The 15037-nt window shown below is 45.8% G+C and overlaps 4 protein-coding genes across 5 annotated transcripts in view; 2 read left to right on the top strand and 2 right to left on the bottom strand.

Moving 5' to 3' along the window:
* The window catches only part of LOC119387083 (WAS/WASL-interacting protein family member 1), a 259526-nt gene that overhangs the window by 161525 nt on the left and 82964 nt on the right, over window positions 1-15037 (top strand). The window lies entirely within an intron of this gene.
* The window catches only part of LOC119387093 (ATP synthase subunit b, mitochondrial), a 234185-nt gene that overhangs the window by 120286 nt on the left and 98862 nt on the right, over window positions 1-15037 (bottom strand). The window lies entirely within an intron of this gene.
* On the top strand, window positions 54-1742 carry LOC119387087 (60S ribosomal export protein NMD3-like). The gene is given in 3 exon segments (XM_037654394.2): window positions 54-918; window positions 921-1183; window positions 1185-1742. Coding segments are annotated over 3 exon segments (1533 nt in total). The 5' UTR covers window positions 54-149; the 3' UTR covers window positions 1686-1742.
* The window catches only part of LOC119387089 (uncharacterized), a 30821-nt gene continuing 20499 nt past the window's right edge, over window positions 4716-15037 (bottom strand). The window contains exon 2 of the mRNA XM_037654397.2: window positions 4716-8264. Coding sequence (XP_037510325.1) covers window positions 8068-8264 — 197 coding nt within the window. The 3' untranslated portion in view covers window positions 4716-8067. The remainder of the gene's footprint in view (window positions 8265-15037) is intronic.

Raw genomic sequence — 15037 nt, forward strand, 5'->3', positions numbered from 1 at the left:
GCGGCGGCAGGGGGCGCAAGATACGCTTCCGCTTGCTTAGTGCTTCCGCTTTCTCTACGTTGGTTATGGCCGCCGGGGCGTTTGGTACGTAGGAGCACGTGTATTATACAACTTGTGTTATATCGATACGACGTCTCAGTATATTCGTCATGGAACCCGCCATCGAAGCAGCCGGCTCTGGAGGCGAGTGCAGGATCCTCTGCTGCCAATGCGGTCTACCGATAGAGCCGAATCCTTCAAACATGTGTGTCAACTGCCTACGCAATCTCGTTGACATCACCGAAGAGATCCCAAAGCAAGGGACCATTTACTTTTGCCGCGGTTGCGAACGCTATTTGCAACCCCCGGCTCACTGGGTTTACGCTACGCTCGAATCGCGAGAGCTCCTCGGTCTGTGTCTAAAGAAGATTCGGGGCCTCAGCAGTGTGAGGCTGGTAGACGCCAGCTTCGTCTGGACGGAGCCTCACTCCAGGCGCATCAAAGTCAAGTTGACCGTTCAGAAAGAGGTGATTGGAGGCACCGTGCTACAACAGGTGTTTGTCGTCGAGTTCATGATCAACCACCAGATGTGCGACAACTGTCACCGACGGGAAGCCAAGGATTTCTGGCGGGCGCTTGTGCAGGTCAGGCAGAAAGTGCAACACAAGAAGACCTTCTTTTACTTGGAGCAACTCATACTGAAACACCAAGCGCACAAGGACTGTCTCAACATAAAGGCACACCACGACGGCCTCGACTTTTACTTCTCCAAAAAGGACGAAGCTCGCAAACTCGTCGACTTCTTTCAAACCATGGTGCCCTGCAAGTATATCATGTCGCAACAGCTAGTTTCCCACGACATTCATTCTAACACCTTCAACTACAAGCACACCTTCTCGGTGGAGATCGCCCCCGTCTGCAAGGACGACGTTATATGCCTCCGCCTGCTGTCGCTAGGTCCTTGGGCAGCATGAATCAAATATGCATTTGTCTCAGAGTGACGAGCGCCATACACTTGTTGGACCCTGCTACGCTTCAAGTTTCGGAGCTGTCGTCGCAGCAGTTCTGGCGGCAGCCGTTCGGTGCACTGTGCACGCCCAAGCAGCTGACTGAGTATGTCGTCATGGACATAAACTTTGTGAAGGATGTAGATAGGACAGTTTTTGCTGGCCAAGGAAAGTTGTCCTTCAGGCACGTCCTGGCCTGATGCGTGGGTCATTCGCGCCTGCGAACTGGGAACTCACGAGAACTACATCCACACTAAGACTCACCTGGGACACCTGCTGAAACCGGGTGACTCTGCCTTGGGTTTCGACCTCGCGAATGCCAACATCAACGACGCGCACTTTGAGAAGCTGAAATCTGAGAAAATCCCAGAGGTGGTTCTCGTGAAGAAGGTGTATGGAGATCGCATGTCTCGTTGCCAGAGACGCCGCTGGAAGCTGCAGCGCCTTCAAGTTGACATGGAAACTGACACTAGCAGTGTGGCGAGAGACTACACTGACTTTCTTGAGGATCTGGAGGAGGATTCTGCTTACCGTCAGAATGTCAACATTTACAAGGATAACGATAAGATTGCTGTTGACACTGATGACGAAGATGGTGACGCACCACGCATCACACTCCAGGAGATGTTAGATGACCTTCAATTAGAAGATGATCCAATGGGAGATGGAGGTAATTGTGAAGACACTGACCAACTCTAGTGTATGCCAGTAAAAGGCTGCTGTATATTCACATCAAATACAATCTTGTTATTCACACGTTGTATCTCTTCTGCTAGCAAACAGTAGGATAAAGAATCAGACTGAGAGGTTTTTGCCACTTTGAAGATTTGCCTTTTTGTGACCTGACTTTTCTTTTTGTGCAGGCAGAGCAATTTTCTCTCAATATCTCGAGACGCTGAAGGTTGTGAGAATAGAGCAGTGTCCTGCTAAGACGAAGCAGTTAACAGTCCCAGGACCAAGTGCATCAGCGTCTTAATCCTTCAGGGAAACAGAAGTATTGCGGAAGGTTTTTTAGGTTATGTGTGCTATTTAAATGGCAGAACCTTCTCACTTTTGTCCTCAAGTGTCGGCCTGCTTCCGTCAGGTACTGCATTTTAGCAACTCTTATGCTGCACTGGTGCTATTTATCTTGAAATACCTTGAACCAATGACTTGGCCCAAGCAGGAGAGGCCTCATGTAAAATGAAAGAGCATACAGCCAAACAATGCAAGATGTTTCGAGCACTTGGATGGGCTTCTGGCAGTCTACATCGCCAAACCCATTGACATGCCTCCTCAGCTTATCCAGTGCAGTGGCAATTTACATTGTATCAGGCTGGAATGTTGTAGGAATGGTCTGTGAAAAGGAAATTCAAGTATATTGTTGTCTGTAGATACTTTGGTAGGACTGGATGCCAGAAATGTTATATGCGGGAAACGTTTAACAAAGCCCTCGCCAAGAAATGACAGCTGCAGGCTGCCACAACTGACATTGTCATACTCCGAAAAACAACTCTGTGGTGCACATATTGGGCACAATGCAAGAAGTACCAAATACCTAATAGCACACTGGTTAGCACATTGTTTTGAAGTGTGTATTGTCGCAAAGGCACGAGTCCTAATACGAGTTAAAGGGGTGGGCAGAGCATTGTTTTGCGTGTTCAAGCTCCTATTTGGCTGCCCATGGTTTTCACTGATGTATTCACAGAACTTCATTGTTCCTGCTGTGTTTTCCCAGCTTTTGTTCTTTAAAAGCACCGGTCCATTTATCATAGTATTGGATAATGTGTGTTAGACTCTTGATTTCCTTTCCAGTTACATTAAAAACTTCCTCGGCAAACCGTCAGCACAGCACTTGTTTTTGTGGCACCTACCTTGACACTTCATATAGTTATTTAACAAAACCTGGAACGTGGTTCTGAAAAATAACCACCACTGCGTTCGTATTGTAACTGGTTGCAGCCAAGCCTAGATGGGGCGGATGAAGGTAGAAGTGTTGTCTCAAGTTGAGGTTCACGAACTTCTGTATTGTAAGCCGGGTTCGAATCTGGCTTCAAGCTCGCCAGTGCAACACCACAGCCACTAGCTCACCGTAAAGCATGAAGCCAGGATACTACAATTGCCAAGAGCTGAAGACCCAAGAAAAGACATTCATGTAGCATGCAGTAGGCTGGAAGGACTCCCGTCTGAATCTCTGCTGTTGGTTTTCAAAAAAAAAAAACATCCTGCAAATTCTTCCACTTGTTTTTGCTAGTGAGGAGTGGCTAACCGAGCGACATGTACACAGGCACAGAGTACTAGATGGGAAGTACAAGAATGGTGGAGTGGAAGCTTGCTCTGTGTACTCTGGCTTTTATGATATCAGGCCTGTTTTGACCTGGCTATGCAACAAGTAATGCCTTACAGGCACACAACACGGGCCCATCTCTATGAGCAAAGTAGCTCGGGCAAAGAGGTAGTAGTATACATGTTGGCAAAGAAATTACCGAGACAGATTAATGCTTCACAAGAGTGGTTACTTGCATGATGTTTGCTTTGAAAGATGTGTTCATGTGTCTACTTTTACAACAGACTGTGCAAAATTTTTGTGTTGGGTTATACAGTACACCTATTCTTGCACTGGTTTCACCAAAGATTGTGGATAATATCCTAATGGTGCAGGAATTTCCGCTACTCTCTTAAAGGGGTCATGAACCACTTTTACAAGTAATGATTTAATGACCTCAGTATCGGAGTTTACTGCCTCCCGAATCGATTGCCGCAAAAATTTCTCGAATCCGTCAAGAATGAGCGGAGTTACGGGGGTTTGGCGCACGCTGTCAGCGCTTTCTCTCTCTTCTCGTGCCGACGAGCGCACTGGAAGCTAGACAGGGAGGGATGGCACGGGGGTAAGAAGTTACGTCAGCGCGCGTCATGAAGCGCGATCACTCTCCCGCTGTGATTCGCATGCGCGAGTGCGGCTACCGTTTAAATTTAGCAGACTGAGGAGTGCGGCGCGGGCAAGTGGCGGCATCCTGTGGCAAGAAGCGCATCTCATCCGGCTATCGGCCAATAATCATGCTATATCTCTTGCGACGTAAACTGGCAGATCCGCGACGTCAACGTGCAGACGCCCCGCCCACCGACGAGAGTGAGAACCGGCCTCTGTTTGAAAAGAGGGCGCCTGAGGAAACGGCAACTTCGCGCTCCGCTTGTGGCCTTAATGCGGCGCGCACGACTGTAATATTTTGCAGAGCAGTTCATAGCCGTGTCAGCTTTCTGCAGGATGTGTTTTTTCAACAAGCCCAAGGGGTGCTTCATGACCCCTTTAAGTTAAGTGTTTCTTCAATATCATCAGAGCAACTACTGTTAAGACTTCATATGGTGATATGACACCTACCTTTTATGGCAGCCAGTACAAAAGCATTATGCTGGAATAGAGATGTTTCTGGATTGGCATAGCAGAATGTGGGGCATTATATATACTGCTGCTGCAAAAACAATCGTTTGCTTCACCTCATATTTGGCAAGATGGAATGCAGGTACCAATTGTTCTCCCCGAGCTTTCTTGAAGTTATGCTTTAAAACTTTCTTCATGACGTGCACTATAAAGAGGGTTTCCAGTGTTGTGGTTCTAAAAATGGTACTTTGAGCTTCATGATGAATTCAGAGTTTAGAGAACAAGTGCATTGCAGTTAACATCACGTAGTTTTTTTTATTGAAATAAAACAATGCTGCTAAATACATCCCAAGGAGAATGTAGCACAGACATTTATAAAAGAACGAGATGCATAAATCTATTTTACGAGAAGTACCCTTTGTTATAATACAGAGAGCACTAGTCACACTCATAGATGTCAACGATTAAGGCAAGGAACAGGAAACATATGACTAGTCTATTTGAAAAACGTTTGAGTCTTCTGTTGAAAATAGGCTGCACCACTAATAGTGAACTCGCATGAAGCACTCTGCTTAGATGTCTAAAATACACAGAGACATCAGCACCACCATTTCTTTGTTTCTAGTCTAAACCATGACTACTGACTGTGCTGTAGTTGACGCTCACTGTTACACACTTGATAAAAGTTAAATATTCTTCGTTGAGAGTATGGACAGACGTTGCTAACTTTAGTGTTACCACTTCATACAGGAGAGCGGCAGCACAGACTTTTCAAGAGAAAGAATGTTTCTAGGAGACAGCTGCTTATGCTGTCAAGAGTAAAGTGGCTACAGGACAGGCACTATTCTAAGAAAACACACTAATAGAACACACGGGGTTAGCATTTCCAGTAACGACAGCTGCATCAGACACCCCATCACAGAATTCAAGTCCCCTTTTAGGCAGTTGAAGGCTCACTGCGTCAGCCATACACATCTTGCATCAGGGATTTCGCATAATAAATTTAGGATTTTGTGTAATGCTCGATGGTGATTTTCGCTACACTTTTCACAGGGACACGCATGTAGGCAAGAGAACAGACAGTGGTAGCCACAACCATCAGTGACCTTTATTTTGTAAAGGCCATGTATCGATATAGAGAGAGCAATCACATGATCTTCACAAACTGAAGCTGTTTACAAGGCAAGAGCAACTAAACGTTTGCAAAGCACCAGTAGTGAAAGACCTTTGAACATGATTATTGCAAGAAGCATTAAATCGGTACACGACCAAGATCTTGCACACAAAAGCATAGATTCTTTACTTGCCAGTGTGATTGAGGGAATGCTTAGGCACTGAGCTCTTGTTGCCTAGTTATCTCTGCAGCTTCAGTAATCTCACGTACCAACATCTAAGTATCTTGACTTACGATTGTTCTTCAGGTAGACTTGGCATGCAACCACAAGCAATGGCTTTCAGTTTGTGAAAGTCTGTGATTGCTCTTTACGTGTAGCCATGCCGGTGTTGAAAGTTGGTGCTCATATATTTCTCCTCCCTGTTTCGGTTATGCTGCAAAAATGCAGTAGAGTCTTGTGCTTCAAAAACTATCCGATCACTTGGTATTGTCAATCTCTCTTGTACATGCTACAGCCTAAGCAGAAGGGCAAACAAAGAGTTGATATGCATCATAGGTGACTAGGTTTTCGTATTGTAAATAATACATTGTAAAGGTTATTTAGCAGGCATACACTGCTATGGATTACTGATACAAAGTGCACAGCTACATTTTTTAAAGGAAATGGAAAACAACTTGCTGTTGTTAACAGATCTGTGCAATGCCATGAAAAAAATTCTTCATAGCTCCACTTGCTTAACAAAATGTAACATTGCAGATTATCTCAGGTAATGTGTCAAGCTTAATTCTTGCATATGATCAATCTGCTCAGGCACTTCTTACACACAATCCTATGCTTTGTTGAGTAGCACACCACTGCCTGTGAAAGTTGAGTGCATCAGCATAGTTCACTCTTCATCATAATGTCTATAGTCTATTTTACTCATTGCTACTTTATTCTCGTGCTAACTACACAGACCTACAGGGGCACTTACTAACAGTTCATCAGAAAGTGCTGGTTCATAGTAACTAATCTCAGCCATAGTGTACCACATGGTTCCTATGTAAATGGAAACAAAATCCCAAACATCACAGTGTATTTCTATAACAGTTCACAACCATATCTACACAAGAGTTTCTGAAATTCAATACAGTGATTATTGAAAAGAAAACAGGCAATCAAACAAAATGAGCATACTAGGCTTGTATGATTACAATGAAGCTACTATATAAACTTTATCTAAGCTTATGTGCTGGCACAATTAATGAAAAACGATATTCACAGATAACGGTACACTACACACATTTGCAGTAAACAAACAAAACCTCCATAACGTGGTGAACAAGAAGGAGCAAAATAGAGAAGCCCGATTTTTTTTTTTACAGCCACAACCACACGAAGAGTTTTCTGTTAGCTTCATGTGGTTGACCCGCATAGTGTGTGTCACACGAGGACAGCATATTGTGTACAGACATAACTAATTAGTGCAAAAAATCTACGGACAAGGTGAAGACAACAGACAGTACATGGCGTTGTCTGTTGTCTTCACCTTGTCTGTTGTATTTTTGAGCTAATTAGTTATGCCTGTACTCAATACGCAACAACTAGCCCAACTCGCTTCTCCAATACAGCATATTGTGGCTGTGGATATAAATCAAAGTTGGCCTTATGAAAGTGGCAGTATTACAGGTAGCACAGGCTGTCTTCAGCACTTGTGACTACATCTTTCTTTGAGTCTTGCTCGTTGTATGCTGACACTGTGCACGAAACTAGCTTGCCAGAATGGGGATTGTCTTTTGGTGACACTTAGACACATTTTACAGCTCTTCTAGGGTTGCATCCGTTTGAGACAAGATTGGAGCACATGATCTTTCATGGCAATGACTGTGGTCAATCTCGGTGCAGTTGTGACTTTTGTCAAGCACTTAGTCCCTAAGGCCGACAGAATAACACTTATTAGTTACACTTGTTTGCACTTTTGGAAATCTGTCTGTTTGAAATAATTAAACTAATATGCGCTGTCTACTCGTTCTCTTTAACATGCACCTAAATGTCTTGCTGAGTGCTACGGCAAGTCTAACTACATGTAAGTTTCTGCCGTTTACGTTATGAACATACTCGATGCAGCATCTATGTCACAGTGATATTAAGTCTTTGCAGTAACATGGAAGTAATTAAAAAAGACTTTCATTACACAGAAAATCTAGAAAACAAAAATAGTGACTCCTTTGAAAGACTGACGCCACATCTGTGCACCTGGCACAACTATTTCAGGAAGAAAAATATAACAAATCATTTCTCCTTTGTCTGTAGCGGTCAAATATCATCCGCAAATGGCACCTGCAAATACGACTCTGACCCTGTTTAGAACAAGGGACAAAGAAGGAAGAAAAAATTATCTTGGCCAAATCACGTGTTCAAGTAATACGCTTATCCACCACTCCGCTTGTTTGTGCTGCATAATTGACGGTGTACGGTGTCAGCCACTGATTCAGCAGCCGACATGCAGAAACAAACGGCTGCTGTCAGTCGCTGGTTACCGCCACGAGCAAGAGAAAGGAACGGTGCTGGAAGGAGGGTTCTTCATGGAATGTGGCCTCAAGAGCTGCTAGTGCCCAGGCCCACGGTTCTACTGGGATTCCATGACCTCTCTGCTGCCATCGAGGGCAGTCTGGTTGTCTGTGTTGGGCCCTCCTTGCGTTCCAGAGGCGGAAGTGAAATCAGCGCCCCCTTTGCGTGTCGGGATGTAAGACTTGATCTTGCTGAAGAGGCCACCCACAGAGGCCAGCACCGACGGCTGTTCCTCTTGTGTCTCGATGCCCATCTCTGAAAAATCGAATAAGAAAGGCACAATTAAGTCATCACTGTTGACTTGATTTAGCGTAATTTGATATTATTATGCGAGCCAATTATTTTGTGATTATCTACCATATCTGCAGGACCGCCTTTCTCAGGATGGCTAATTATGATGTATAAAATTACGAACTACCGCGGCTCTCTCTCTCTCTCTCTCTCTCTATATATATATATATATATATATATATATATATATATATTATCTCTAAGGTATAAACCAGTCAAGACGACGACAGACAAGGGCGAAAAGTGACACACACAACGACTGAGCTAGCAACTGTGCTTTATTAGCAAGCAACCAAACGAGCATGTGCTGTTCACACACACACACACACACACACACACACACACACACATACATATATATATATATATATATATATATATATATATATATATATATATATATATATATATATATATATATTGACAGCCGCGTTTGTTTGCTGCATCTTTAGTCAGTTTCACGTAATGAGTACTCTCTGGGGTGTCGTTATATAACACGCGGTGCCGCTAATAAATACAATCTCACTGACCGTATAGTATAACCAGTCCACGTTATGTACGACCTATGCGTACTACTTAGCTACCGCAATGCGTAAAAGAATGGAGCGTGCCAGCCACACACGCTGACGGCCCTCCTGTCACGTGCTGTTTCTCTACGTGACACCACTCCGCTGCCTCTTCCATCCTGGCCCGTCCATACAGTTGCACACACGCATTTGGTATTTTTGGTGCAGCTGTCACAGCAATACCTTTGCGGGGATGTAGATCGCGCAGTGGCATTATAACATAGTCAGTCGTACACATATGCCATGGCTCCGGGATCGCCCAGCCGGTGTTTAGTTTTGCGTCGACATCACAAATGAAGGCCGGTAACTCTTCTGTACTACAATGCTGCCACATGAGTTTGATGGCATATCCATTTGCACAAACCAAATGGACGTCTGTGCACTGTGGCAGACACACGTCGCTCGGAGGCACGGCGGAGTGCGCCTGACAACGGCTACATGCAGTGGCAATGCGCCAGGAAAGTGTCTTCCGAGATAACAGGTTCCTAAATTAGGGGCCTTGAGGCCATTTTGTGTGTATACGGCACACTCGCGACGGGCTTCAAGAAGTGTGCGTGTTAGGTGTTTCCATCCCGAACTGCCCATGTGCCCTTTGTGAATGTTAGCCAAGGCTGGCTTCACCACAATAAGAGTCAGTGTGCGGGGAAGCGCAACTGCTAAGAAAAGTAAGGTTGCGTTACGGACGATAGGATGGGTCGAATAATATTTGTCCGAGTAACTTATAACCCCTTTTCGACGCCACTCATCTCAACCCGGGCTTCAAAATTGCCTGAAAAGGAACCCCAGGTGGTCGAAATTTCCGGAGGCCTTCACTACGGCGTCTCTCATAATCATGTCGTGGTTTGGGAGTAAAACCTCAACAAATATTAAATTGCCTGAACATAACGCGAATGGTCGCTTACGGCTTTTGTTGCGTTTCATGCACTCTTTTATGCATTTAGCTGGGCTAGTTGGTACTGATTGAATGCTTCCATGATACTTGCGAACACGTACAAAGACTACACACAAAGACAGTACAACTTCACAAGACGTACACAGTGTCTTGACCTGTGTCTTTCTGTGCAGCATTTGTGTATTGTGTCTTTCTGTGTAGTCTTTGTGCGTATTCTCTAGCATTATGGAAGCATTCAATCACTCACTTTCGTAACATTGCTCATAGCGACAGCTTTCTTTCTAATCACATTCAAAGCAAACGAAATTGAACCCACTGAAAAAAAAGAAAAGTGGCATGTGGTAGCGAAATAAAGGAAGTCGTGGAACTTACACGCGACCAACATATGGCCACACCTAAATTTGAGCTGAGTCGCGGCGTCACGAGTTTGTGCACAGCGAGAGAAGAGCGGCACGCGACGCTATATTTAGTGCTCCACGCAGACGCGCGCGAGCGAGCGCTGATGTCACGGCCACGTGGCCCGCAGCTTCACGTTGCTGGCTGCTCTGTGAAGGGACTCCGGGAGGCCGCTCACCCGTGCGCGCCACTCCGGTCTTCGTTACATAAATACACGCCCCTGGAGCGTAAAAATGGGATACAGTGCGTCTAGCATGGAAGTTCCGCGCGTGAGGAGTGGTAACCTACCAGTATCGCTAAAATGAATTTAGTCCGTAATTGTTTAAGTCCTCAGGCGCCTCATCAAACGCGATAAGTGACCGTCGGCGTCAAGATGAGCGATGCAAGAAATCATCATACTATGATGACGTCGCCATATGACGTCATCATGACGTCAAATATGACAAATTTGTGGCTTCATGATGACGTCACATAACATGGCATCAACACGTGACATCGCCGCTTGGTCAAAGGATGGCCGTTACTGTATGGATGGATGGATGAAAAACTTTATTGTGGTCCTTTATGGTGAGCGTTAGCGAGCAGCGGGCCGCCCCCACGTCGGGTCAGAAAGCCAATCGCATCTTCGCCGCGTCGTTGGCCCGTTGGACAGCCCATAACTGTTAATCGAGATTGGTGCTGTGTAGAACCGCATCCTATTGTAAGAAGTGTTGCTTTCATCACCGCGTAACGCGGGGCGCCGCCAGAGCATATTAGACGATCCAGGAGGCGGTGCAAAATCACGTTGGGTGCAGGAAGCTCTCGGAAGAGGGGGTGTTGGGTGGGAATCAATACAGTCTACTGAGAAAGAAAGAATATGGCTTTCGTTCTCGAGTCGTCTTAGGCAAATGCATAAGGGACCGTGCGAGTTTTGTCTACAACCGCTATACTTATCTCTAACGCATAAACCAGCCAAGAAGACGGCAGACAACGGAGAAAGGTGACACTAGCTACTGTGCTTTATTAGCAAGCAACGTCTTCCAGGAAAACCAAACGAGCATGCGCTGTTGAAACAAGCTGTTGAAAACCAAACGACCATGCGATGTGTGAAAAGTGACAGGATCCCACATTCTTTCTGCATCAATGAAATGGATGTAGTGCTGACACAATTAGTTTATGCCTTAGCGTTATGCTGACACTCAGCGTAGTGCTTACACAATCGGTTTATGCCTTGGCGTCAAGTACCAACTGACCCAGACTTCGACCTTACTGCTATACTTATCTATTGGGCCGAAGCCTAGTGGAGGCTAACAAAGAACTCAATGACTCCTACCAGCAACTAAAAGATACATAAATGGCAGTACAGATGAAAGATTACACACAGCTAGGTGATGTTCCAAAAAAAGTCACAGTTTCGCCGCAAGGGCGAAGCAATGAATGCGATAGCAAGAAATTGGAATGTCACACGAAGAACGAGAAGAAGCTCGATACTTGCAGCGCCTGTCCCAGTTGTTACGTCTTTGTGCTTGAGCAACGCGCTGCAAGTGTCGACAATGGAGAATCAGATGATCTTAGATATTTCCTTTTCTTTTAAACTGCGGTGCGTGGAGTGACCCCCTGCGTTTCTTGCCACACGGGGGCGTCTGATGCAAGGTGTACGATGCGGGTGTAAGATGCGGGTGTTTTTTTTTTTTTTTTTTTTTTTTTTTTTTTTTCGAGCCTGGTGGCAGACATGTCACCGCCCCGTTTTAAAGGGGACGCTCATAGCATCCATCCATCCATCCTCCTAGAGAGTTATTCTATATAAAGGTAGCATATACAGTAACTCTAGGTGTACTCGGTGTTCTTTGTTTTTTCTTCTTTTTCCACATCACGAGTGCGTACAGAAAAGGGAAACTTTGTCGTGCGCCTCTCAAGGGCAGTTTTAAAATAGAAAGAAAATTAGGAGCGTTGCGTCTGCAACTGTCGACAATGGAGAATCAGATGCTCTTAGATATTTCGTTTTCTTTTAAACTGCGGCGCGTGGAGTGACCCCCCGAGTTTCTTGCCGCACGGGGGCGTCTGATGCAAGGTGTGCCCGGTGTTTTAACGCGGTAGCGTTAGAGAGCTCGTGTCGCAGAAATTCCGCTGTCGGCGTCGGCACCGTTGGTTGTGAGCGAAAAATCATCCGTGAGCGAAAAATCGAGAAAGTAGCAAATAAAATAAACGACAAAATCTTCGGTCCCAATGAGGATCGAACCCGGGCCGTTCGCGTGGCAAGCAGGCGTCTTACCACAAAGCCACCATGTTGCTTGCAGCTGTCTTGGACAAAAACACTACATAAATGTCATGTAGTGAAAGGAGAGTCGACGCATTTTGTTCGGCAGGTGTCACGACGAAAACGAGCCCATACGGTAGGCGCATTCGCGAGGCCATCAAACTACGTCGAAAAACGCCGGGATAGTGCAGCCATCGCCGCTAAATACACACATGAACTTTCAAACAGCTCTAAAAATGGACATCTATGTCCATCTAGAGGAAAACATATCAAGCCGACGCAGCAAACGCTAGATAATGTGCTGCCATCTCTGAGTAATTGTGAGAAATATGTCTCGACTTTTCATGGCATTCGAGAGGGCCGGCGCGCGGCGTATATCTTGGAGGCTATGCGACTCTTGCTTTAGATCGAAAGCCTGTAAAATTCGCGCGCGTGCGTGCGCGTGTGTGTGTAACAACACACATTAATGAGTATGCACTTAGTGGTTGAAGTGCGCACTAGGGGCCGGATTTCGCTATCGCGTTCAACTCTTAAAGGCGAAGCTTAAGGGTCCCCCAATTTTTTTGCTTTTTTTTCCTTCTTCCACATCACGAGTGGGTACAGAAAAGGGCCACTTTGTCGTGCGCGTCTCAACGGCAGTTTTCAAAATGAAAGAAAATTAGGAGCCTTGCGTGATAGAAAACATGCTCGAGCTCCTCCGAGATTTGCTTACCACCAGCGGTAAATGGCGTATATAAATAGCTCGCCGTTATTTCGCCGGCGCATGCATGGGGCATGGTTGTCCAAAACAGCGGGGTGGGGAGCGAGGGGTCGATGGTTCGAATCCCCAGTCGGGTGCTTCAGAATTTTTTTATTCTGCTTTATTTTTCTTTGCCTTGTTTATATATATATACATACATATACATATCTGGGGCATGACGGCAACGGCGACGGCAAAAATCAGCCGAGAGTGTCCATATAATTGCTATCGCATTAAAAGGAGGAACGCGTGTTGGCAGGTGGTGCAATGCTGAGATTGGATCATGGCCCATTGAGTAAGTGGCATAATGCATGCCAATGAAGAGGCGGGAAACGCCGTCAGTTTTCATGGAAACGGAAAAATAACCTCGCAGCCCAGCGTTAATTATGAAAAACAGCTAGGCTTACATTGCCGTAAATCCTCGTTAGGAAGAAGATCACTTTATTGTAAATATCGCTTTATCTGAAGTGTCTTTCCGTCGCGATCGCAGTGCCCGCGTTTTGGTCCGGATTATATTGAAATGATGCAACATTGTACTGCGCTTGGTACAAAGTGGGAAATCTTCACAAGATCGCTTAGCGCATGCACACGATAGCCCCTTTGAGTTTCTTCTTGCCGACCTGACACTGCAAATAGCGCTGCGGAGATCACCAGGTGACGGCCGCTTCTTGTGACTAACTATCGCATAATAAATGATAACCATACGAGGCACCTGTTCACAGATGTAGGCAACATATTGCCGCCGTCGCCATAGTCGTGAAAGACCTTGTTTCAGTGCTTCAGAATGGGGCACAGCGCTGACACACACGGACGAGGAAGAGACAACAGGACAGCGCCTGTCCTGTTGTCTTTTCCTCCTCCGTGTGTGTTAGCGCTATGCCCCATTCTGAAGCATATAACCAACTAGCCCAAAAAGCCACGTTGACAAACTTGTTTCAATGTTCGTGCTTCCGCGCTTCTGATGCGCACTACACCCCGAGTTACTAGACTCGCTTACCAGGGGCGTAGCCAAGAAGGGGGGGGGGGTTTAACCCCCCGAATTTTTCGATTTTGCATGTGCATATATACACGCACACATACAAATGCACGTACGAACATACCAAAAGGATGGTTGAACCCCCCCCCGAAAAAAAATTCTGGCTACGCTTCTGTCTCTTACAGCTCTTGTACTTTTAGCACAACGCCGTTTATAAAGAACTTACATTCCTGTCGCACGATTCTTCACTTATAGCGATCATGTCTATTGTAATTGGAGCTATCTGGAATCTTCGCCGTGAAGTGCATTTCAAGTACGCTGATGACGGCGTTGCACTGTGGACATTGCGCTTAAATGAAGAAAAAGAAGAAGAAGGAAAGGAGAAGATCATTTAGATTCCGCTTTATTTTAAGAGCATGAATTAACGGCTCATAGCTTGCAGTCAAGTGGTGCGATTTGCGAACACCTGCCAGGTGCCAGAAACTCGCGCACGCGTTGTGCGTTTCTCCACGCGTGTATGTATGGACGAGAACGGCACGAACAGCAGCCTCTTCGATCGCCCTTATACGTCGATGTACAGCTGTCAGCTATCTGACGACTTATTTTGGGCCTTTGACGCGACGCAAACGGCACATCTGTGCAGTAGCTTTCTTTACAACTACACTGGGGCACCATTAAAGCTGTGCGCCTAATTCACAGTCCACATCTTTTTAAGAGACGCCGCTGCGTAGACTTTACCCATCACCTCCCCGTAACTGACGCCTCTGCAAGGGCTGGCCAGTGCACGATGTAGCTTATAGCTTCGGTGACCTAACGAGCCAGTAGCCAGAAAATTTTTTAAGGGGAAAGGGGTGGGGGGGGGGGTTCAACCACCCCTCATGTATGGTCGTGCGTGTGTTTGTATATGGGCGTGTATTGTGAATATACCCACG

Source organism: Rhipicephalus sanguineus, chromosome 3 (genome assembly GCF_013339695.2).
Source record: "Rhipicephalus sanguineus isolate Rsan-2018 chromosome 3, BIME_Rsan_1.4, whole genome shotgun sequence".
Lineage (NCBI taxonomy): Eukaryota > Metazoa > Arthropoda > Arachnida > Ixodida > Ixodidae > Rhipicephalus > Rhipicephalus sanguineus.